Below are 25,224 nucleotides of genomic sequence, written 5' to 3'. Positions count from 1 at the left end.
TAGGCATTATTCACATAATCCTCTGGTACTGTAGTGAGTAATAGGTCTAGAAGTGAAGCCTGTTGAGGTCCACGATCTGGTAGGCGAGTTGGAAACATTACTGTCTGTGTGAGGGTATGGGCAATAGAGAAACTATAAGTAGAGCGTTTAGCTTCATCTGTGTAACCTGAGAAACCAAGCCAATTTTTACGGTGAACATTAAAGTCACCAAACACATGTATTTGGGCGTTACTCTCTAAGGAGAGTGCTGCATCTACACTATCAGAGACATGACTGATTAGAGTACAATCCTGACTTGAGGAAAAACTCATGTTGCATGGTGGTGGCTATGCACATCCGTTTTTCCTAGCACGTCACCCGAAATCTGAAACTATAAAATGAAATGATAGCTCAATCCAAAAAAAAGCGTTCAAACCAGACACACACTCAAAGAATTCGCCTCCTCTCTTGAAGTTTGCATTTACAAATATCCAAGGACTTAGAAATAACTTAGATGATGTCAAATCATTTCTCCTAGAAAACTCCCTGGATATCTTAGCACTAAGTGAAACTAATTTGCACTCCTCCATCCCATCTAACCACTTTAACATGTCTGGTTATCTTCCACTTTGTCATAAGGACTCTGACAGACACATGCACGAACTTGGAGTCTATATTTGTAAGACCCTCTCCATGTCTAGGGAATCTAAACTAGAATCAGGTGACCAAGCTTTCATATGCTTTAAACAAACTTTACAACATAGTTTTAGCTACCTGTATTTTGTTTATCACTCTCCATCAACCCAGGACTGTACTATAAACAATCATGTCTCTGACAGCACCCAAATACATGTATTTGGTGATTTTAATGCCTACCACAGAAATTGGCTTGGCTTCTCTAACTACACTGACACAGCTGCTAGCGTCATCCATAACACAGACAGTAATATTCCTGACCTGTCTCTCAGATCATCAGGACAAGTAAGCCTCATTTCTGGATCTATTTCTGACAAAAGTTCCTGAGGATTGTGTAACAAATGCCCATTGTCCGCTCGATAATGATAGACATCACTCTAAACTCTCGACCCCCAAGTTGAAGAGCCATTGCTTCAAACGACAAAGTACTACAACAAGGCTGACTGGGATGCCATTAGAGATCACATCAGACACGCCCCATGGGGAAATATCTTTTCTCTTTCTGTAGAACAGTATGTAAATGAGACTACTGAATAGTTCAAAGCAGCAATTAAAGCACATGTTCCTACATGGAAATTCTATAGCATACCCTACTCTCCCCAATGGTTTACTTCCATTGCTCAAAGACAACATGCATACTGTAGATTTATCCGGCATAATTCCTGTACAAACAAAATATATAGAAGCTAGAAGTAATTGTAAGAAAGAAGTAGTGACAGTTAAGAGTGAATATACTGAAACTACCAGGAAAGGCATTGAAGTGCGGAAATTAAGAACTCATGATTTCTGGAAAATCTATAATAGTGCAGTAAACAATGGGCAGTCAACAGTACCCCCACTATCCAAAAATCATGAGGTTGTTTGCACAGCAACTGAGAAAGCTAACATGCTTGCCCGTCAGTTTGCCTCAAACTCTACCTTGGGCCCAGCAAACTATTCCCTCCCTGATTTTCCTCGACATACAGAAACCACACAAGATGATCTGAAAATCACTATTTCTCAAGTACATGATATCATAAAAAACCTGAAAACCTCAAAAGCATGTGGACCTGATCTCATCCCGGCTGTGCTATTAAAAAAATACTGTGCTGAGGTTGCTTCAGTTCTCTCTAAACTCTTTAACAAATGCCTTAACGAATCTTGCTTTTCTGACTGCTGGAAAACTGCTTCTGTGGTACCAGTTTATAAACTCTGGCGATAGAACTAACCCAATAAATTCTTACCCAATTAGCTTCCTCCCTCCTTTCACCAAAATATTTGAATCCTTAATTAATCAAGCTCTAGTTCACCACCTTACAGCTGCTAAACTTCTGTCTGACACTCAATACGGATTTAGATAAGCCCATTCTACTGCAGATATTTTAACTGTAATCTCTGAACATATATACCAAGCACTGGATAAGGCAGAGGATAAGGCTTTTGACAGGGTATGGCACAATAGTCTTATGAAAATAAAATCCTATGAAATTACTATATGAATACTTAACATAACAGAGAAGAATCAAAGTTGTCCTCGATGGGTGTATGTCCAAATAATATCATAAATGTGGGTGTACCTCAGGGATCGATCCTTGGACCTTTATTTTTTCTGATATTCATAAATGACTTATCTGATAAAATTGTCTCTGAGATAGGTATATTTGCTGACGACACCATGCTCTATAGCAGGCATGTGGGGAAAATTAAGGAGCACATATCTAAGGTAATGACAGAAACCCTAGAAGACTTTCAGTCTGTAGTGGAATGGGGTAAAAAATGGATGGTAACGTTCAACGCTGCGAAGACAAAGCTACATGAAACCTTACCAACCACCAATAGCTGTGGCTAAAGATACATTATCTGAAAATACTTCCTTCAAACTCCTTGGCTTAACGTTCACAGGGAACATGAGTTGGAATAGATACATCGAGATCATTGCCAAGGCTGATGCAAAGAAAGTGGACACTCTACCATGCTAGAAAGTTACTTATGCCTGAAAGTATCCTGTACATCTACAAAACCACCATTCACCCATGTCTGGAGTACTGCTGTCACATTTGGGCTGGTGCATTTGCTACTAGTCTCTCACTCCTGGACAGGGTTCAAAAGAGTCACCAACCTGATAGGTCCTGAACTATCATCTGAGCACTATTATCTAAACCCGGAAAAATGCGGTTTTACTCTGCAGTATCCATTTTTTTAACTAGTCTTAACGTAACCCAAACTGTATTACTCTTAACCAGTTTTTAAATGAGTTCTTCAAACCTAAATTAATACAAAATAATCTGACATCACAAATTGATGAATGTTTCATTATCATATTTAACTTAAAAGGTAAAGCTAGAATGCTCGAACATTCTTACTCGAGGTAGATAAAGCCAAAAATATCCACACAATAATATGGGAGGGGAGACTATTTTCAAATATCGTCCTAAACTGAGAATGGAGCAACGGACTTATAAGTAGATATTAATAAGTCCTTACCTGTTTTTTTTTAAAATGGAGAGTAGATAATGCACTGTGGATGTGTTATCAGCAGCTCCAGTAACTCTCGCTTCTCCTTTTTTGTCCCTCAGTCAAATGAATGATTTTTCTGACAAAGGGTGAAGAAAAAGCTGTTTTCCAAGTTGGTAGTACTTCGTGAACAGTAGCCTGAGATGTCGAAAATTTTTCTGTTTCTAAGTCTATCCTTTGGCCATGTCACTAGTAAGGGTGCTGGAGGTAAACGTTTCATCTGGGCTGACGTTATCCGCCTAATAGTCAGGGACCTGAACCTTGGATTAACCACTAAGGACGCTGTCCTATCAGCAGGTGCAAAGTACCAGGGCTGCTGTATTGCCATTTGGTGAATGGATTCTGGACCATGCAGTAGTTTCTGGTGGGGCCTTTTGATGCCATACTAGTGGGTAACTGTTACGGCTTTACCTTATGTGCTACAAAAAAAAAAAAAAATGCCAGTTTTTTCTCATACTTTCCCTCTCTGTCCTGCTCTAACCAAGTCTGTCGACCTGTTCCACAAATCTCAAAACTGCAACATGAAATATCTAAAAAGAAAAAACACGAATAAACCTAGAACCCCATCCTCCAATGTAGACCTCTACTACCATGTCTCCTTCTTCAACATTAGGGGTCTATGTTCCAATCTTCCAGAGGTTGAAACCCAATTACAGGAGACGAAACTGGACATATTCTTTCTAAGCAAAACAGGCAAAGGGCCGACCACTTCCCTAGATGAGTTCATAATTAAAGGATACTCTAAACATCTAAATCTGATCCCCAAGATCGCCATGGGCATAGAAATATGCGCTTACATTAAAGATGACTTTCTGTGTGGCAGGGATATCTCCGAAGAGGACCCTAATTTACCTTATATGTGCTTCCAGGTTGCACTTGCTTACACCATTGCATTTATATTTGCCCTTTATCACCCCCACAACAGCGGGGTTACTATCTTTAAGAGTATATCTGAAAAAATGGACCACATCCTGTCTGCTCATCCTTCGGCTAACATTCACATTTGCGGTGACCTCAATGTCCATAATGTGGAATGGTTGACCCACTCAAATAAGACAGATGATGAGGGGAGGTTCTGTTATGATTTTGCCATTGCCTATGACCTCACTCAGATTGTTCACGAACCTACCCGTGTGCTCGATACTACCAGTCAGTATGCAGGCCTTCTAGACCTTTTTCTCACAACTTCCTCTGAGCTATGTTCATGTTGCGTTCTATCTCCCCTGGAATCCTCTGACCACTCGATTGTATCAGTTAAGATAAAAATGAAATGTAATAAGTCTTCAGACGTACCTTTCCACCGTACTGTATATCGATACTGGCTGACTTTATTTAATTGTCTACAGCTTTGTATTCCCTCAATCGTATGTATTTAATTTAATTTAATTCCATGATCATCATTTGATAAATACTGAAAATTTCATTGTAATTGATTAATTTTCTGAGTTTTGGTGAATTTTTAAGTAAAGGGAAAGGTCAAAATACCAATACATTTTAAACATCTTGCATGCAACTATTACTATGAAATCACCTTGTGTTTAACTTAGCCGAATCTAAACAAATCTAGTCTTTAAGTTAAGTTAAAACTGTATTCTCTGTTTCATTGTCAGAACGCCTTACTCCCAAGTATTAGCTCTTTCTTTTTGAGCGACAGGGTAGCAGAATATACCGTAAGTTTGTCTTAGACAAAGTGCTAAAATACTTACATTAAAATTCTAAGAATAAAATTAGAAAAAATGAGGAAAACATTGTTTAACGATGTTATCTTAGTAAGCTTGAAAAAACACAAAAATACTGTATAGTTTATGATCAAGATGGCGGCTGGTGCCTCCTTTATTATAGAAACGGGAGTGATGACATTCAGGGGACGCCACTTTGACTGGATTGTCAGTTGAATCCAACGTTTCCTCTGTTTCTTTTTATAGTTAATTAGTGTATGGGAGGTGTCATGCCCATTTTTTTAATGTGCATTTGATGGGTGATTTTGACATCTGTCCGGATTTAGTCATTGTCCCTCTACGTGGGTCATAAGGTGTTGCAAGGGGATGGTTTTATGAAATTGTGGGTTTTTGAGAAGGGTTTTGCATTTGGTTGTTTGCAACCTAGCTTCCACTTTGTGTTTTTTTTTTTCGGCTATGATGTACCAGCGATTTCGTTGGATGATTTTCTCACTAGTTTGCAAAGGGTAAGGGTGGGAGGGATGAGGATTCATTGAGGATGCTGCATTTCAAACTCTCATCATTTTAATCTCTCATCCATACCGTCGTTCCAGTCAGGACAATTCTGATAACTCTTTTTCCTTGTGTCTAATTTAGTGTGTGTCCAGCTGTTGAATTTTCGCCTGTTGTCTTTTCTGAGGAATGCATCAAAGTAAAACCTTCGTTTTGTTGTCTTTTTTGATGAATGCGTCGAAGTAAAGCCTTCTTCTGGCTGCCTCTTCTGAGGAATGCATCGAAGTAAAGCCTTCTTCTGGCTGCCTCTTCTGAGGAATGCATCGAAGTAAAGCCTTCTTCTGGCTGCCTCTTCTGAGGAATGCATCGAAGTAAAACCTTCTTCTGGCTGCCTCTTCTGGGGAATACATCGGAGTAAAGCCTTCGAATTGTTGTCTCTTCTGAGGAATGCATCGAAGTAAAGCCATCTTGTTGTTGTCTCTTCTGAAGAATGAATCGAAGTAAAGCTTTCTAGTTGTTGTCTCTTCTAATGAATGCATCAAAGTAAAGCCTTCTAGTTGTTGTCTCTTCTGAGGAATGCATCAAAGTAAAGCCTTCTAGTTGTTGTCTCTTCTGAGGAATGCATCAAAGTAAAGCCTTCTAGTTGTTGTCTCTTCTGAGGAATGCATCAAAGTAAAGCCTTCTAGTTGTCTCTTCTGAGGAATGCATCAAAGTAAAGCCTTCTAGTTGTCTCTTCTGAGGAATGCATCAAAGTAAAGGCTTCTAGTTGTTGTCTCTTCTGAGGAATGCATCAAAGTAAAGCCTTCTAGTTGTTGTCTCTTCTGAGGAATGCATCAAAGTAAAGCCTTCTAGTTGTTGTCTCTTCTGAGGAATGCATCAAAGTAAAGCCTTCTAGTTTTTGTCTCTTCTGAGGAATGCATCAAAGTAAAGCCTTCTAGTTGTTGTCTCTTCTGAGGAATGCATCAAAGTAAAGGCTTCTAGTTGTTGTCTCTTCTGAGGAATGCATCAAAGTAAAGGCTTCTAGTTGTTGTCTCTTCTGAGGAATGCATCAAAGTAAAGGCTTCTAGTTGTTGTCTCTTCTGAGGAATGCATCAAAGTAAAGGCTTCTAGTTGTTGTCTCTTCTGAGGAATGCATCAAAGTAAAGCCTTCTAGTTGTTGTCTCTTCTGAGGAATGCATCAAAGTAAAGCCTTCTAGTTGTTGTCTCTTCTGAGGAATGCATCAAAGTAAAGGCTTCTAGTTGTTGTCTCTTCTGAGGAATGCATCAAAGTAAAGGCTTCTAGTTGTTGTCTCTTCTGAGGAATGCATCAAAGTAAAGGCTTCTAGTTGTTGTCTCTTCTGAGGAATGCATCAAAGTAAAGGCTTCTAGTTGTTGTCTCTTCTGAGGAATGCATCAAAGTAAAGCCTTCTAGTTGTTGTCTCTTCTGAGGAATGCATCAAAGTAAAGCCTTCTAGTTGTTGTCTCTTCTGAGGAATGCATCAAAGTAAAGGCTTCTAGTTGTTGTCTCTTCTGAGGAATGCATCAAAGTAAAGGCTTCTAGTTGTTGTCTCTTCTGAGGAATGCATCAAAGTAAAGGCTTCTAGTTGTTGTCTCTTCTGAGGAATGCATCAAAGTAAAGGCTTCTAGTTGTTGTCTCTTCTGAGGAATGCATCAAAGTAAAGGCTTCTAGTTGTTGTCTCTTCTGAGGAATGCATCAAAGTAAAGGCTTCTAGTTGTTGTCTCTTCTGAGGAATGCATCAAAGTAAAGGCTTCTAGTTGTTGTCTCTTCTGAGGAATGCATCAAAGTAAAGGCTTCTAGTTGTTGTCTCTTCTGAGGAATGCATCAAAGTAAAGGCTTCTAGTTGTTGTCTCTTCTGAGGAATGCATCAAAGTAAAGGCTTCTAGTTGTTGTCTCTTCTGAGGAATGCATCAAAGTAAAGGCTTCTAGTTGTTGTCTCTTCTGAGGAATGCATCAAAGTAAAGGCTTCTAGTTGTTGTCTCTTCTGAGGAATGCATCAAAGTAAAGGCTTCTAGTTGTTGTCTCTTCTGAGGAATGCATCAAAGTAAAGCCTTCTAGTTGTTGTCTCTTCTGAGGAATGCATCAAAGTAAAGCCTTCTAGTTGTTGTCTCTTCTGAGGAATGCATCAAAGTAAAGGCTTCTAGTTGTTGTCTCTTCTGAGGAATGCATCAAAGTAAAGGCTTCTAGTTGTTGTCTCTTCTGAGGAATGCATCAAAGTAAAGGCTTCTAGTTGTTGTCTCTTCTGAGGAATGCATCAAAGTAAAGGCTTCTAGTTGTTGTCTCTTCTGAGGAATGCATCAAAGTAAAGGCTTCTAGTTGTTGTCTCTTCTGAGGAATGCATCAAAGTAAAGGCTTCTAGTTGTTGTCTCTTCTGAGGAATGCATCAAAGTAAAGGCTTCTAGTTGTTGTCTCTTCTGAGGAATGCATCAAAGTAAAGGCTTCTAGTTGTTGTCTCTTCTGAGGAATGCATCAAAGTAAAGGCTTCTAGTTGTTGTCTCTTCTGAGGAATGCATCAAAGTAAAGGCTTCTAGTTGTTGTCTCTTCTGAGGAATGCATCAAAGTAAAGGCTTCTAGTTGTTGTCTCTTCTGAGGAATGCATCAAAGTAAAGGCTTCTAGTTGTTGTCTCTTCTGAGGAATGCATCAAAGTAAAGGCTTCTAGTTGTTGTCTCTTCTGAGGAATGCATCAAAGTAAAGGCTTCTAGTTGTTGTCTCTTCTGAGGAATGCATCAAAGTAAAGGCTTCTAGTTGTTGTCTCTTCTGAGGAATGCATCAAAGTAAAGGCTTCTAGTTGTTGTCTCTTCTGAGGAATGCATCAAAGTAAAGCCTTCTAGTTGTTGTATTCTGATAAGTGCATCGAAGTAAAGGCTTCTTGTTGTTGTGTCTTCTGATGAATCCATAGAAGTAAAGGCTTCTAGTTGTTGTCTCTTCTGATTAATGCATAGAAGTAAAGCCTTCTAGATGTCTCTTCTGAGGAAGGCATCAAAGTAAAGCCTTCTTGTTGTTTCTTCTGGAGAATGCATCGAAGTAAAGTCTTGTTGTTTTTTCTGAGGAATGCCTTCAAGTAAAGGCTTCTAGTTGTCTTCTGAAGAAAAAACGTTCTTGTTGTTAGGTCTTCTGAGATGCATCGAAGTAAAGCCTTCTAGTTGTTGTCTCTTCTGAGGAATGCATCGTAGTAAAGCCTTCTTGTAGCGGTCTCTTCTGAGAAATGCATCGAAGTAAAGCCTTTTGTTGTCTGTTCTGATGAATGCATCGAAGTAAAGCATTATTGTCTCTTCTGACGAATTCATCGAAGTAAACCCCTCTTCTGGTTGTCTTTTCAGGTCTCTAGTTGCTGTCTCTTCTGATGAATGCATCGAAGTAAAGAAGGCTATACTTTGAGGCATTCCTCAGAAGAGACACTTCTGTTTCTCAGAAGTTGTTGCCTCTTGTGAGGAATGCATCGGAGTAAAGTCTTCTAGTTGTTGTCTCTTCTGATGAATGCATCTATTTAAAGCCTTCTATTTGCTATCTTTTCTGAGGAATGCATCGAAGTAAAGCCTTCTAGTTGTTGTCTTTTCTGAGGAATGCATCGAAGTAAAGCCTTCTAGTTGTTGTCTCTTCTGGTGAATGCATCGAAGTAAAGTCTTCTAGTTGTTGTCTTTTGTGTGGAATACACCCAAGTAAAGCTTCCTAGTTCTTGTCTCTTCGTAGGAATACATCGAAGTAAAGCCTTCCAGTTGTTGTCCCTTCTGAGAAATGCCTCGAAGTAAAGGCTTCTAGTTGTTGTCTCTTCTGAGGAATGCCTCGAAGTAAAGGCTTCTAGTTGTTGTCTCTTCTGAGGAATGCCTCGAAGTAAAACCTTCTCGTTGTTGTCTCCTTCGATGAACGCATCGAAGTAAATCCTTCTAGTTGTCTCTTCTGAGGACGAATCGAACTAAAGCCTTCTTGTTGTTGTCTCTTCTGGGGCATGCATCGAAGGAAAACTTTGATGCATTCCTCAGAAGACACAACAAAGTAAAACCTTCTAGTTGTTGTCTCTTTTGATTAGTGCATCGAAGTAGAACCTTCTAGTTGTCCTGAGGAATGCATAGGAGTAAAACCTTCTAGTTGTTTTCTCTTCTTAGAAATGCACTGAAGTAAACCCTTCTAGTTGTTGTCTCGTCTGTGGAATGCATCGAAGTAACGCCGTCATTTTGTCTCTTCTGAGAAATGCATCAAAGTAAAAGCTTCTTGTTTTGTCTCTTCTGAGGAATGCATCGAAGTAAAGCCTTCTAATTGTTGTCTCTTCTGATGAAGGCATCGAAGTAAAGTCTTCTTGTTGTGTTTTCTGATGAAGGCATCGAAGTAAAGCCTTCTTGTTGTATCTTCTGAGGAATGCATCGAAGTAAAGCCTTCTTGTTGTTGTCTCTTCTAATGAATGCATCGAAGTAATTCCTTCTAGTTGTTGTCTCTTCTGATGAATGCATCGACGTAAAGCCTTGTATTTGTTTTCTCTTCTGAGGAAGGCATCAAAGTAAAGCTTTCTGGTAGTTGTCTCTTCTGAGAAAAGCATCGAATCCAATCCTTTTTTTGTTGTCTCTCCGGAGGAATTCATCAAAGTAAAGCGTTCTTGCTGTTGTCTCTTCTGCAGAATGCATCGAAGTAAAGTCGTCTTGTTGTTGTCTTTTTTGATGAATGCTTCGAAGTAAAGCCGTCTAGTTGATGTATCTTCTGATGAATGAATCGAAATAAAGCCTTCTAGTTGTTGTCTCTTCTTAGCCTATGCATCCAACTAAAGCCTTCTTTTTTATTGTCTCTTCTGAGTAATGCATCGAAGTAAAGCCTTCTTGTTGTCTTTTCGGAGGATTGCATCGGAGTAAAGTCTTCTAGTTGTTGTCTCTTCTATCCTCAGTAGAGACAACAAGAAGGCTTTACTCTGATGCAATCCTCAGAAAAGACAAAAAGAAAGCTTTACTTCGATGCATTCCACAGAAGAGACAACAAGAAGCTTTACTTCGATGCATTCATCTCAACAAGAAGGCTTTACGTCGGTGCATTCCCCAAAAAAGACAACAAAAAGAAAGCTTTACTTCGATGCATTCATCAGAAGAGTTTATAAGAAGGCTTTACTTCGATGCATTCCTAAGAAGAGAACAACTAGAAGGGTTTACTTCGCTGCATTGATCCGAAGAGACAATAAGAAGAAGGTTTTTCCTTAGAAGGGGCGACCACTAAAAGGCTTTACTTCGATGCATTCCCCAGAAGAGACAACAAGAAGGCTTTACTTCGATGTGTTCTTCAGATAAGACAACAACAATAAGTCTTTAGGTCGATGCATTCCTCAGAAAACACAATAAGAAGGCTTTACTTCGATACATTCATAAGAAAAGAAATTAACAAGAAGGCTTTACTTCGATGCATTAATCAGAAAAGGCAACAAATAAAAGGTTTTACTTCAATACATTCCCCAGAAAAGACAACAACAAGAAGGCTTTACCTCGATGCATTCCTCAGAAGAGACAGAAACTAGAAAGCTTTACTTCGCTGCATTCATCAGAAGAGACAATAACAAGAAGGTTTTTCCTCAGAAGAGACAAAAACAAGAAGGCTTTACTTCAATGCCTTCCCAGAAGAGACAACAACAAGAAGGCTTTACTTCGATGCATTCCCCAGAAGAGACAACACTTAGAAGGCTTTACTTCCATGCATTCCTCAGTAGCGACCACAACAAGAAGGCTTTACTTCCATTTATTCCTCAGAAGCGATCACAACAAGAAGGCTTTACTTCCATGCATTCCTCAGAAAAGACAACAACTGCTGGGGAATGCATCGAAGGAAAATCTTGTTATTTTTTCTGATGAATGCATCGAAGTAAAGCCTTATAGTTGTTGTCTCTTCTGAGGAAAAACCTTCTTGTTATTGTCTCTTCTGATGAATGCATCGAAGTAAAGCCTTCTTGTTGTTGTCTCTTCTGTGGAATGCATTGAAATAAAGCCTTCGAATTGTTGTCTCTTCTGTGGAATGCATTGAAATAAAGCCTTCGAATTGTTGTCTCTTCTGATGAATGCATCCAAGTAAAGCCTTCTTTTTGTTGCCTTTTCTGAGGAATGCATCAAAGTAAAGCCTTCTTGTTTTCTCTTCTGATAAATGCATCAAAGTAAAGCTTTCTTGTTATTGTCTTTTCTGAGGAATGTATCGAAGTAAAGCCTTTTTGTTTCTTCTGAGTAAATGCATCGAAGTAAAGCCTTCTTGTTGTCTCTTCTGAGGAATGCATCGAAGTAAAAACTTCTTGTTGTTGTCTCTTCTGATGAATTCGTCAAAGTAAAACCTTCTTGTTGTTGTCTCTTCTGAGGAATTCGTCGAAGTAAAGCCTTCTTGTTGTCTCTTCTGAGGGATTCATCGGAGTAAAGCCTTCTTGTTGTCTTTTCTGATGAAAGCATCGAACTAAAGCCTTCTAGTTGTTGTCTCTTCTGGGCAATGCATCGAAGTAAAGCCTTTTTGTTGATGTTTCTTCTGAGGAATGCATCGAAGTTAAGCCTTTTAGTTTTTGTCTCTGCTTGGGAATGCATCGAAGTAAAACCTTTTCTTGTTTTAATTTCTGATTAATTCATCGAAGTAAAGCCTTCTTTCTTGCTGTTGTCTCTTCTGATGAATGCATCGAAGTAACGCATTCTTGTAGCTGTCTCTTCTGAGCAACGCATCGAAGTAAAGCGTTCTTGCTGTTTCTTCTGGGGAATGCATCGAAGTAAAGCCTTCTTGTTGTTTCTCTTCTGAGGAATGCATCGAATTAAAGCATTCTTTTTGTTGTCTTTTCTGATTAATGCCTCGAAGTAAACCCTTTTAATGTTTTTCTCTTCTGGGCAATGCATCGAAGTAAAGCCTTTTTGCTGTTTTCTCTTCTGAGGAATACATCGAAGTAAGACCTTCTTCTTGTTGCCCTTTCTGATGAATGCTTCGAAGTAAAGCCTTTTTGTTTTTTCTCTTCTGAGTAATGCATCTAAATCAAACCTTCTTGTTGTTGCTGTTTCTGATGAATGCATCGAAGTAAAGCCTTCTTCTTGCTGTCTCTTCTGAGGAATGCATCAAAGTAAAACCTTCTTGTTGTTGTCTCTTCTGATGAATGCATCGAAGTAAAGCCTTCTTGTTGTTGTCCCTTCTTAGGTATGCATCGAAGTAAAGCCTTTTTGTTGTTGTCTCTTCTTATGAATGCATCGAAGTACAACCTCTATGTGTCCCCTATAGTATTAGACCTGACTGAATGGTTAATTGTAGGCATAGACCGATTCATACCATCCAAAAAATTCAAACAGAAAACAAACAGCTGGACATGGTTCTCCCCAGAATGTGCTGCTGCTATTGCACACAGAAATCACTTTTTCCAAAGCTACCAACGTGACAGATGTACAGAGCCTAAAGCTGCTTTTAGGATTGCCACCAATCACTGTAAAAGAGTAATAAAAAATGCAAGAGAGCTATATGCTCTGTCCGTTAAATCCAAAGCAGCTGAGCAGCAGCTTGGTTCCCACCGGTTTTTGCAAATAGCAAACAGGATACTGAACAGAAGCATGCGTTCTATCCCAACCATCATCAATGGATCTCAGGTCATCTCATCAGCATTAGACAAGGCCAAACTATTTGCCAAGAACTTTGCAGCTAATTCTACCCTTTGTGACGAAGGCCATCAACTCCCCTTATTTCCTCCTATAACAGACAACATGCTATGCAACATACAAATATCTTTGTGTGAGGTCACCAAGCTAATCAAGAACCTTGATTCTAGTAAAGCAATTGTCCCAGACGGCATTCCAATTATAGTGTTGAAAAAGCTTCAACCAGAAGTTGCTCCCATGCTTACAAAACTGTTTAAGCGTTGCCTTAAGGAGAAGTGCTTTCCAACACACTAGAAAACCTCATCAGTATGCCCTGTATTTAAGAATATGACTTATGTATTTAAGAGATGACTTATCACCTGAATGTGATAAGTCATCTCCCTCTCAGTACAGACCAATAAGTCTCTTGTGTGTCATGAATAAACTGCTGGGATCCATATTAAATACAGAAGTAGTCAACGACCTCACCTTCTTAGTGACATGCAATATGGTTTCCGTTCTGCTAGATCTACAGCAGATGTGCTAACGGTTATATCTCATACGTTTAGTGAATCTCTTGACAAAGGCTTCCTCTCTAGGGCCATGTCTCTTGACATATCAAAGGCCTTCGATAAGGTATGGCATAGAGGCCTACTTTACAAGATTTTCAGCTATGGTATAACTGGAAATGTTTTCTCAATCATTAAATCATTTCTCTCTGATAGGCTCATAAGAGTAGTGGTTGATGGGCAGAAATCAGAGGTCCACACTATTAATGCTGGAGTTCTCAGGGGTCTATCCTGGGCCCAACTCTCTTCTTGATCTACATCAATGATCTCCCAAAACACATACTTAAACTATTCGTTGACATCTATGCTGATGACGCGATCATCTATGGCAACACATCAAAGGCCGTAAATGAAAAATTCTCTCTCCTCTGATCTTGAGCGAGTAGTACAGTGCGGGAAGAGGTGGCTGGTTACTTTTAATGCATCTAAAACCAAGCTCCTATCTTTACATCATCAACGCTCTGATCCACATCTGGCATCAATTGAAATGGATGGCCCTCGTCTTGCGGAGGCTTCATGTTTTAACAAGCTTCTGGGTTTGACCTTTACTCCTGATCTGAAATGGAACATGTATATAAAGTCTGTTGCCTGGGTCGCTGGGAAAATGGTAGGATCCTTCTACCGCTCTAGAAGATATCTCACTACTGATGCAATTCTCTATCTGTATAAAAGCCAAGTACGTCCAAGAATGGAGTACTGCTGCCTCATCTGGGCAGGAGCTGCTAAAAACAGCCTATCCTGCCTTAACAGAATACAAAATAGACTTTGTGGGATGCCCTTTTCTCTTCCCTGCAACCTCTCTCCCACAGAAGAGACGTTGCGAGCCTGTCTTTGTTTTATCGTTATTTCCATGGCAAGTGCTCGTCTGAGCTCCAATCTCTCGTCCCCCCTTGCCAATCTTTCATGAAAAATACCCATCTAGCTGAAACCACTGTCTGTACCTTAATCAAAGTGTAGATTCCATAACTAAAGCTTCTTTCGTAGAAGTGCACACCTGTGGAACTCTGTTCTGTTTGCCTGTTTCCCACCTGACTACAACTTGGATATCTTCAAGTCCAACATAAACAAATTCCTGATGAATCGCTCCCCCCCAGTAAGATACTTTATTAAATCTCTGATACTAACGATTACTACGATACTATCCCATTGATTACTGTGCATGCAATAACCCTTATCATCGAGTGGCTTCCGGGCCTTGATAAGTGGTAACCTCTATGTAAAAAAAAAAAAAATTTTCAGCCCCTGTCCCATCGATGAAATGTTGCATCTCTCTTTACAAGTATTTTAATGGTGAAAGCTCTGATGAACTACGAGCCCTTGTACCCCTTCGACAAAAATACCCTAAATAAACCCAACAAGCAGCAAATCCCATCCCTACATATCCCTAGATATAAGAAAACCTTCTACTCAAATAGTTTCTTCCCCAGAACTGCTTGACTTTGGATTTCTCTTCTGGTTTCCTGCTTCCCCAACTGTACTGACATGCAGAAGTCCAAGTGTAATGCGAACAGACACCTTACTGCTAAACTCTCTACATAGTACCCCTGCAACTTAGGTCCTTGATAGTAACCCAGTGCATCAAAGTGGCAATGTGCCTTGTTTGGAATAAAAATGTAATAAAGCAAAAAGAAAAACTGGTAAAACCAAACAGGAAAACCATGTAAAAAAAAAAAAAAAAAAAAAAGAAGTTGATTGGACTTTAAAAATTCCGACTCCGACTCTAGCTAAAACCTTCAACTCTTTTCGACTCCGACTCCGCAATGAACGCTATCAATTCATTTAACAGGGATAGGCATACCATATCCCCTTCACCTCTGGAAGCTAGTAAGTGCTATACGAGAATGTAACAACCTTTCCAGAAACATCCCTAGTATGTGGAGATACTAAGTTGCACTCTTTTGTCTGTGGAGTTTGTCAAGCAATAGTACCACAAGGTTATAAATAGATTTAATTTAAATCATTTTAGGAATAAACTGATAATTCTGAAATAATGGTATATAATTAAGTTGGGAGGACATTTTTCAGATCTATCTGATGAATATTCAAGAGAATTTATAAGATTTATTACTTTGTCGATGTTTTGTTAAAGTTGAAATGAGATTATTAATTAAAATAAGACCTACTCAAAGCTATATAAAACTAAAACTTGACAAAAAAAAAAAAAGAAAACAAGCAACACAAATAGAATATTTTTTTAGTTTTCAATCTTTATTATGTGATGTTTTAAAAAATATGTAAAAATTGATTGTTTCTTGTTATCAATTTTTTTTTTTTATAATTGTGTCGCTGAAGCTTTTTTGTTTGGGTTGGCCGTTTTTGATTGCTTTCTCTGATTAGTTGAGTTTAGCGAACGAGATCGATTATGGAAAGCATCTGCACTGCTGTCTTCCGTCTCCTGAAAACCTTGATTCTCGATAGCGTAATTCTGAAGAGAAATAAAAAGAAATTAAATTTAAACTTATTTATAGATGAGTAATAGAAGGCTATCACAATAAACAAAATAACGATATCACTTGTCACCTTGTTGGTTTACATTGGATTTTGATGCACGTGTTTGTTGGACTGCTGCTACAATTTTTTTGTTGAACTTTTCTAAACAGAAAATATAATTTTCTATTAAATGAATAAAATCATTTTTTTGTTCCCCCAAATAAAACTTTCTGTTCAGTTTTCTGGTGGCTCCTCGAGGAAAAACGTATATGTCCAATGTTATTGACAGTTGTTGTAAAGTTTGAAATCGATATGTTTATGCACACTTGGCACAAATTTTGAATAGGAAGTTGGTCACATCTTTAAAAGCATTATTTGATAAGGCTAATTTGAAAATTTTAATAATAAGGCTGATTGGGATATTTACTGTTCCATGGGGTCTTATTTTGGTATATCTCTGAATGATGCTGCTAAGGAGGTTAACGGCTCCATTTTTGTTGAAATTGACACCTTCATTCCTATCTGCAGTTTCAAACCAAAACTCAACCTCCTCCCTGGTTTTCATCTGTTTGTGCTTCTACCATTGCCCATCGCAATCATTACTTCAGTCAGTATTGTCGTGATGGTTCTGAGGCGTCTAGACAATCCTTCAGAATAGTTAGCAAGTCCTGCAAGAGAGCAATTTCTAAAGCTAAGACTAAGTCTAGCTATTCTCAAAGGATTCTTAACTATCTCATCTCAAAATGGAAAATATATAATAGGGTCATTAATAGTGAAAAGTCTGCTATTCCTCTTCTTTAATGGTCTCTAGGTCATTTCATATTCTAAGAATAAGGCTAATCTCTTTGCTTGTCTTTTTGCTGACAATTTTTCTCTCTCGTACTGTTCTTTTGAATTTTCCTTTGAAAACTGATAAGTCTCTTGATTCTGTAATTATTACTCCAAAGATAGTTGCTAGAATTCTTGCTGGTCTTGACCAGTCTAAAGTTTCATGTTCTGATTTAATTCCTGTTGTTTTCAAATGTTGTGTTCTTGAACTTTCTTCTATCCTTTCAAAATCCTTCAATCTTTGCTTGTCTCAGTTCTGTTTCACTTCTTGTTGGAAGGAGTTCTGTTGTCCTTATCTTTAAAAAGGCTGCTGATTAATCTGACCCAAATAAATATGGTTCTGTTAGTCTTCTCTCTATTGTTAGCAAAGTTTTTGAGAGCTTGTTCATTTTCTAGAAAGTCTGTGGTTCTTTAGTGATGTTCAGTATGGCTTTGGTGGTTTTCATTCAACAGATGATCTATTAACTGTGGTAACTGAATGGATCTATTGGTTTACAAATCCTTCAGGAGAGAAGGGTCATTATGCTTGATATTTCGAAGGCGTTCAACAGTGTGGCATCCTGGTCTTCTTCATAAACTTTGAGGCTATGGTATAAGTGGTAAAGTTCTTGACATTATTAGACATTTTCTTTCTGATCTAAGCTTACGAATAACTGTTTTCCTATTAATGCTAGTGTTCCTTAACTATTCATTGTGACTTTGTATGCCGATAATAAGACAAAATATGGTGGTATAATTAACAAAAAGTGCATTAGCAAAATTATATTACAGAAATACTGCCATGAATTTCTGCCTCAACATTTATATGTAACTATGTTTATTGTCTTTGGGTAAGTCCATTATTCTTGAAATGGATAGATCAGTCGTTTAACTTGGTTCTTTTCCTCAAGTTGTTTCAAATGTAACATTTTTTTAAAAGTAGTTTTAAGCATGTAAAATATTTTATATAAGTGACTCGCTCAGGGTAAAGTGTCTTCTCTTACAATTTATAGCTATCTAGTTTTTTTCAGGTTAACAAATTTTTTACATCTTTAAAACTTAAGTTTGGAGTTGAGAAATGATTTACATTTGTCATCTATACATCTATTTAAGTTTGAAGACATGAGATCAACAATGTAGTGTGACTAGTAGTTTCTACTAGGCATCATGTCTATAAATGTCCTCATGTATATTGAGAACTATATTGATATAACTATATTCATTAATATAATTTAATTTAAAATTAATATAATATAATATAAAATTAAAAATTGAATAGGATTGTATCTGACAGATCAATATTTGATTCTAACTTAATATTTCTTCTTCATAATCCTTGTCTCATATTTTTTATGCATTTTATTTATTTACTTTCAAAAAATACTTATTCTGACCGGGAAAATTGGTGAAAATGGAGATATTTTTCACTAAAGCCCTAAAAAGAAAGGTTAGCTTACATCATAAACAAAAAACAAAATCGCCTGTTTTTTCTGTCATCAGATTTTTTTGACTATCGATACTTATCAAAGACATTCAGATACAAAACCTAACTTAGAACACTGTCAGGCACATGAAGTACATTTATGTTGAATTTCAAAAACATCAGTCAAGCCATTTATGAGTCCATAAGGGACGAATTCGAACACAGTTCCTTTTATATAATAGTACAGACATTAATAAATTACGGAATATGACATAATATTGAGAAATGTATTTGGTTGGATATTGTATGGAATCTATGGTATCGCTTGGAATTCTTTTTTCATTATGTAAAAAAACATGGATTGAAAAATTCTTTCCTTCATTGACCAAGCAGAATCAAATATCTAATTGTCAGATGCAATCCTATTTAGGTCTGAAGTCCAAAATCCAAACCACATTTCTTTATGAATTAGATAATACATTTTGCATATTAATAATGCATATTTTAAATGGAAACCATCCCAAAGTTTGCATAGATTGTAATAGTAGTGTTAACATTATAATAGAAAATAAATTTTAGAATGTGACATAATATCGAAAAATATGACATAGGTTTGGTTACAGACATATATCACATTTCCATCCAAAGACAAAGTCTGTTTCCATAATCTATGACAATCAATTGTGAAAGTTAATTTGGTTTTCTCTACAAGCTTCAATGAAAATTAGAAAGAAATATTCTCACCTGTCGAAAAGCAGGTGTGTGTCTTTGGGGTTGATTCGGTTGAAACACATTCGAAAGTCTGTGTACATGAAGTTCTTGTATTGAGGAGAACCGAGTTCTGAAGAAATGATCACTTAGTACACTGCTTCTTGAATTGGAAAGTGGCAACCTGAAAATATAGAATCAAAAAAAGAAAACTAATGTCAGAATTAAAGTCAACTTCACCAAGTCGATAAAATCCATTTGTTTTAAGTCATTGATAAAAATGGAAATTTTTCTAAATGAATCTGAAGGTATTTTTGTTATATGATGACCCCGTAGAAGGGAGGGAATAAAATAATAATAATAATACTTCGGCTGATACCACACAAAATGGGTGTGAATGATCAGAAGGGAGAGCACTAACCAGACCTCCACTGAAGAGTACTGGGATCGTGGAGAGGCTTATTACCACCCAAATTTCAATAAATACCAATAGTCATTGCCTGAAGTCGATGGTAAGTGGCTTTTGCGATAACACAGAATCATTTTCCAAGATTATCAAGAGGTGAAGAAAATTAAAAATATGAGGAAACTTGTCACTCAGATTCCAGAGAACATCATCAGTTGTTGCCAGTGAGTAATCTCTGATAAAGGCCTGTTTGAGAACACCCAGTGTGCACAAATAATAATCTATATACTATGAAAAAGTTATGTTTATCAAGTTTCTATGTTCGTAGGAAAATAAAAATATGATATCTTGACAAAAACAGAAGAAATAGACATTACTAAGATAGTAGTTTTATGATATCAGTCATTACTAAGATAGTAGTTTTTATGATATCAGTAACCGAATTTGAATCTTAAGCAAGTAAGATTGGATACATTTTTGTAAAGAAATAAACATAATGTAACAAAAAAAAAAAAACACGTGACATAAATATATTTGTTTAAAAACTGATTTTGTTTTGATAATCTGCAAAAAAACTAGACGTAAATGGTATTTGACATTAGTTCTAAGCAAATTATTTTGTTTGAAAACAATTTCTATGTAGCTATTTACCCTCATAAATAGCATATTTCTTTAAAAAAAAATCAATATATTTCTTCATGCTAAATAAAGTAGTAGAAGTTGGATAAAGATGAAAAATGACATGTGTAAGTATTGTATCAACACCACTCAAGGAACGATTGTTGTTGTATTAATAATAATAATAATAATAATAATAATAAAGACACCACTACCACTACTTGTTGTTGTGAAGTGAGTACAAATGATCTATAATATAAATTTCACCTGTGTGTTTAAATGTATGTTTGTATGTCTGCCTAAAACTTTCGACAGAGGCGGCAGATTTTCACAAGATCTATATCGTTTTGGAGCTCGACGCTCCAGACGACAAATATCGAAAAAGTGGATAAAAACATTAATTTCTTCATCCTCAACTGGGCACTTTTCTACAGGGAGGGGTCGTTTTCTTTCACCAATATTTTCGAAAATCACCCCCTCTTTTCGATTGACTATCCTTAATATAAACCTTCGCCACTTCTGGTTTGGTGATGGACGCAACAGCAAAGACATCACGTTTTTTCACGTTCTTTTCCTCTTTCACAGTATGGGTTCGAGCCTGCCTTCCCCCTACCATTTTTTTATTTATTTATTTTTTTTTTTTTGCTCAACACACACTTCCAAACACCCAGGCTAATCTATAATATAAATCTCACCTGTTTGTTTAAATGTATGTATGTATGTATGTATGTATGTATGCCTGCCTAAAACTTTTGATAGAGGCGACAGATTTTCACGAAATCGGTATCATTTTGAAGTTCAATGTCTCAGACAACAAATATCGAAAAATTGGTCAAGAACATTAATTTCTTCACTTTCAACTGGGCACTTTTCTACAAGGAGGGGTTTATTTTTTGCAAGTCATCGTATCGGTTGAATTGACTTTGCCTAATTTCAACGTTCTGAACTTCCGATCGCGTCATAGAGCATTGCTATGATGTCAGATTTTCTTTTACTTTCTTTTCCGCCTTTGCGTCACAGGTTCAAGCTTGCCTGCTTACTACCACCTTTTTTTTAACACCTCTCTCTCCACATTGGCTGCCGACTGTTTTGACCCCACCCCTCCCCGAACTACCACTTCTTTTTTTTTTAACACCTCTCTCCACCCGGGTTTTTTTTTTTTTTACTACAACACCTACACACACCCAGACAACGCCAGGTACCCCCCTCCCACCTCGCTGCAACCACTTTTTTTTTTTTTGTTTACCTCTCTCTCAATCCGGTCTGCCTACTGTTATTTTAACTACCCCCACACCTTTTTTAACACCGCTCTCCACCCGGACTTCTTACTTTTATTTTAACTCCTCTACACACACACACACACACTTCTCCAAACCTTGGCAATGCCGGTTACCCCCCCCCCGCTAGTAATAATAATAAATGGTAAAGTGCTCTTTAACCTTGGTGAGTAATCACCTATAGATAGTGTCTTGATAAAAATGCTAGTCTTCATCACCACACTGAGTTAGTGTCAGGAAGCGTATCAGGCCTATAAAAATTTTGCCACAATTAGTTTTCAACGAAAAATGACCAGAGATAAGTCAGTACTTAGGTGGTTAATTTTAAGAATACCAAGTACAATAAGTTTGGAAATAGGGGATGGTTTAAAGTAAAGTTTTTTAATACACACCTATCTATGCATAGTAGGATAAACTTTGAGGAGCCTTTGAGAATGAAAGCTCTGAAATAACGCCAGTCTTTCTCTTATCCCAACATTGCTTCTAGTTATCTTGGATTTCTTCTTGCTATTCCATTGGTTGTTGTTCAATCCTTGCTTCACTAGAAACTCTTCATCATGCGAGCATGCTTTCCGATAAAAATCGATCGTTGATGGGAACGTTGATTATTGATTGTGTATACGGCATAATCATGTTGACACACCAGTTCTCATCATATCACCAACGTTAAGCAACATTGAACCTGGTCAGTACTAAAATGGTGGCTATTTGGGAATTCCAAGTGCTATATGTGCTCTCCGCTTATCTTGGCATTGTTTCCAGTTGTCAACGAAATGAAAAATGGAACCCAATGTTTTGTATGCATGAATTTACCGATCTCTTTATTGCAGATAAGCATCTATGATAAAGAAAAAGACAATTAGTACATACAAAAGAGAAAGAAGAGAATGCGGTCTCAAAGAATTACTTACCGATTGTGTATATCTGTATTTGTTGATGGAATGGGTGAGTGTAGGGAAAGCAGAAAATCATGCATGGCTCTGTAAAAGAAAAAAAAAAAATGTCAGAACTCCTTTTTACTAACGCTGCAACTCCTTTTAACATAAACGATAATTCTGATGTCTGATTCCGATTCGTCCTTCTTAAAGCTGTAATTCCCCTCATATGCAAATTAATGCCATGTGTATATAAATGATCCATCTAAAAACTTCAGTTTTTCTTTTCTTTTTCTTTCCCTGATGCTATTATCTAATAGGCTAGATAGAAGCGCTGCTGTTCATGTGAGTAGTATCTTCCAATCCCTTCGCCACAGAGACAACTATAAAGATAGAATGGTTGTCAGTTGAGAGATGAAGAACTGGACCAAGTAAAGAATAGATACCCTGTAGCAGACGATGTCGCCTGGCGGTGTCCGGCGCACATTTCAACTAACACCGGTGATTCGACCTTGACATTGGCACAAGCACATGGCGTCGGTTGTTTGTAAACATGCCAAATAGCAAACATGCTCGAATATTCGCAAGCAATTTTCTTTTTTTTTTTTTTTTAAATGTATTTACAAAACTTTTGAAGATTTAAAAGAAAAAATATATATTTACAAAACATTTTTTTTTAAGTAAGTAACAAAACGAACGTATTTAAATAAAATATATTTAAATAAATGGGTGTCTTTCTGCTTCGGATTTTTTGCGACCAAGATTGATTTTTATGTATGATGTATTTTTTTGGGGCGGGGGGGAGTTCTATGTGCGTTTTTAAGACAATTCAATATTTATTTAATTATTGTTTAAAACATTAACTTCAGCGACAACTAATATATTTTTAAAATAATATTTTTAAATATTAAATTTTGACGAATATTCGCGAGCAAGACTTTTTAAAAATAAAAGATATTTAAATAAATGGGTGTCTTTCTGAGTGCGTTTTTAATATATTTACAGAACTTTTTAATAACTGTTTTATTCTTTTTATCAAACAAAAATAGAAATTTTATAATGACATATATATATTATGGACTGTTTTCAAACATCGAAATTTAAAAATTAAAATTAGTTTTATTTAAAAAAAAAAAAAAGACGACGACGTGTTTTTTATAGATATTTTATAATAAGTTTTTAAAAATATATTTAACGAAAAGTTTTATATTTTTATCATTTCATTGATGAATAAAATTTCAAAGTGATAAATGGTGAAAAAAAAAAAAAAAATATCTCGAAAAGAAAAAACACCTCGTCTTTTTTTCTTCTTCTTTTTTTTAAATAAAACTTTAATTTTAAAATTTCGATGTTTGAAAAACAGTCCATAATATATATTTCATTATAAAAGTTCTATTTTTGTTTGATAAAAAGAATAAAACAGTTAATAAATTAAAAAAGAAAAAGCAGTCCATTAAGTTCAAATAAAGACTGTTTGAATAAAACTTATTAAAGAAAAGGTTCATTCTTTAACACCTTATTTTTTGTTTTAGCCATTTTTTTCTGTGTACGTTTTTAATATAATTCAATATTTATTTAAAGTGCGATGTATGTGGTCAGTGAAGGAGAAATCCTTCTAGGCCGAGGCAATTTTTATGCATAATAAAATCACAAGTATAAACAATCGAAGTTTTAAAAATCTTGGTCGCAAAAATCCGAAACAGAAAGACACCCATTTATTTAAATATCTTTTATTTAAATACGTTCGTTTTGTTACTTACTTAAAAAAAATGTTTTGTAAATATATATTTTTTCTTTTAAATCTTCAAAAGTTTTGTAAATATATTAAAAAGAAAAGAAAATTGCTGGCGAATATTCGAGCATGTTTGCTATTTGACGTGTTTACAAACAACCGACGCCATGTGCTTGTGCCAATGTCAAGGTCGAATCACCGGTGTTAGTTGAAATGTGCGCTTGTTACCGCCAGGCGGTGTCGTCTGCTACAGGGTATCTATTCTTTACTTGGTCCGAAGAACCTTATGAATTTGAGAAGATTATTGGGATGGACTAAGCTTGAATTACTATTAATAGAGAAGGTTCATAACAGGCATCTGTTGACTTTGAATTTGAACACTTCTATGGTGCTAAAATTACGCCAATTTATGAAGATCACGATCATGGAAAAACACAAGAAAAAAATTCTGTTGAGGCATTAAAAGTAGTTTTACCTTGTTTTCAATATATATTACTAAATGAGGAATCATTTTCATTAAAATCCAGAATTGAAAAAATCACGCTTGAAAAGTTTTAATAAGCCAAAGCAAAACAAAATGGCTACTGAATTTGACCTCATGTCACGTTTAACAAGGAAACTTGAATTTTAACTCAAAATGATTCCTCATTTAATTAATATTTATTAATAATTATAAATATTAATTAATTATTTAACAGAAATAACAACATAAAACAATTTTACATGTCTAAAAAGATTTTTTCTCGCGTTCTTCCATGACCATGAGCTTTATAAATTGCAAGAGCACAGTCCCTATTCATTAAGAGTTCAATCTTTGGAGCTATTTTTCAAATAAGAAATTGCACTGGAATGAACAATCACTGACTTCTCAAACGAGAAAAAAAATTACAGAAAGAAAATAACAGAACAAATAAAATGACAAAAACAATTTGTGTTTGAATACAGTGTTTAAATTAATCTCGGAATTAACTTTGCTAGATTCATTGTATTTCTGTTGAATAAAAAGATATATAATTATTGAAAAACAAGTAATAAAAAAAATGGTCTCGTATCAACAATCTGGAAAATATTTCGTCAAGATAAATCCTAACAAAATAAATATTTGTAATTATTAATGATAACGTTTTTTTTTTTAGGATTATTCTAACTCCATTTTAGCAATACTCAGATCAAAAATATTAATAGTCTTGTTTGTTAATGTTGTGTATAAAATTAAACCAGTCAAATTTTTAACTGCATCTGTTGGTATCGTTACATAAAATGTTTTCTCAAAATCTCATTTGATCAATAATATAAACTTGTGTACACTCTCCATCAAAAATGATGGAGGGGGAGGGATTATGCTTTGTGAGTATTCCACTAATATTCATATAAAATCATAGAATTATATTAGTTGTTTAATTCTATATCTTGTCTAACACCGCATCTTCTAGCCATTATTTCCAGTGAAGAACAATGACCTCAAAGGTCAACCAGTTGACTCGTTGCCTACTG

At 36.3% G+C, this 25,224-nt stretch overlaps 1 protein-coding gene across 1 annotated transcript in view; it reads right to left on the bottom strand.

Annotated features, from left to right (window-relative positions):
* Positions 1-15,641: 15,641 nt before the first annotated feature.
* LOC145287925 (sodium/hydrogen exchanger 1-like) overlaps positions 15,642-25,224 on the bottom strand; it is a 137,188-nt gene continuing 127,605 nt past the window's right edge. Inside the window, exons 20-22 of the mRNA XM_080135877.1 lie at positions 22,035-22,103; positions 18,859-19,006; positions 15,642-15,879 (exon numbers count right to left, since the gene is read on the bottom strand). Coding sequence (XP_079992003.1) covers positions 15,727-15,879; positions 18,859-19,006; positions 22,035-22,103 — 370 coding nt within the window. The 3' untranslated portion in view covers positions 15,642-15,726. The remainder of the gene's footprint in view (positions 15,880-18,858; positions 19,007-22,034; positions 22,104-25,224) is intronic.

This window comes from Euprymna scolopes, chromosome 11, assembly GCF_053919585.1.
Source record: "Euprymna scolopes isolate OS-2025 chromosome 11, ASM5391958v1, whole genome shotgun sequence".
In the NCBI taxonomy this organism is placed as follows: Eukaryota; Metazoa; Mollusca; class Cephalopoda; order Sepiida; family Sepiolidae; genus Euprymna; species Euprymna scolopes.
This window is presented reverse-complemented; position numbering and strand designations above follow the sequence as displayed.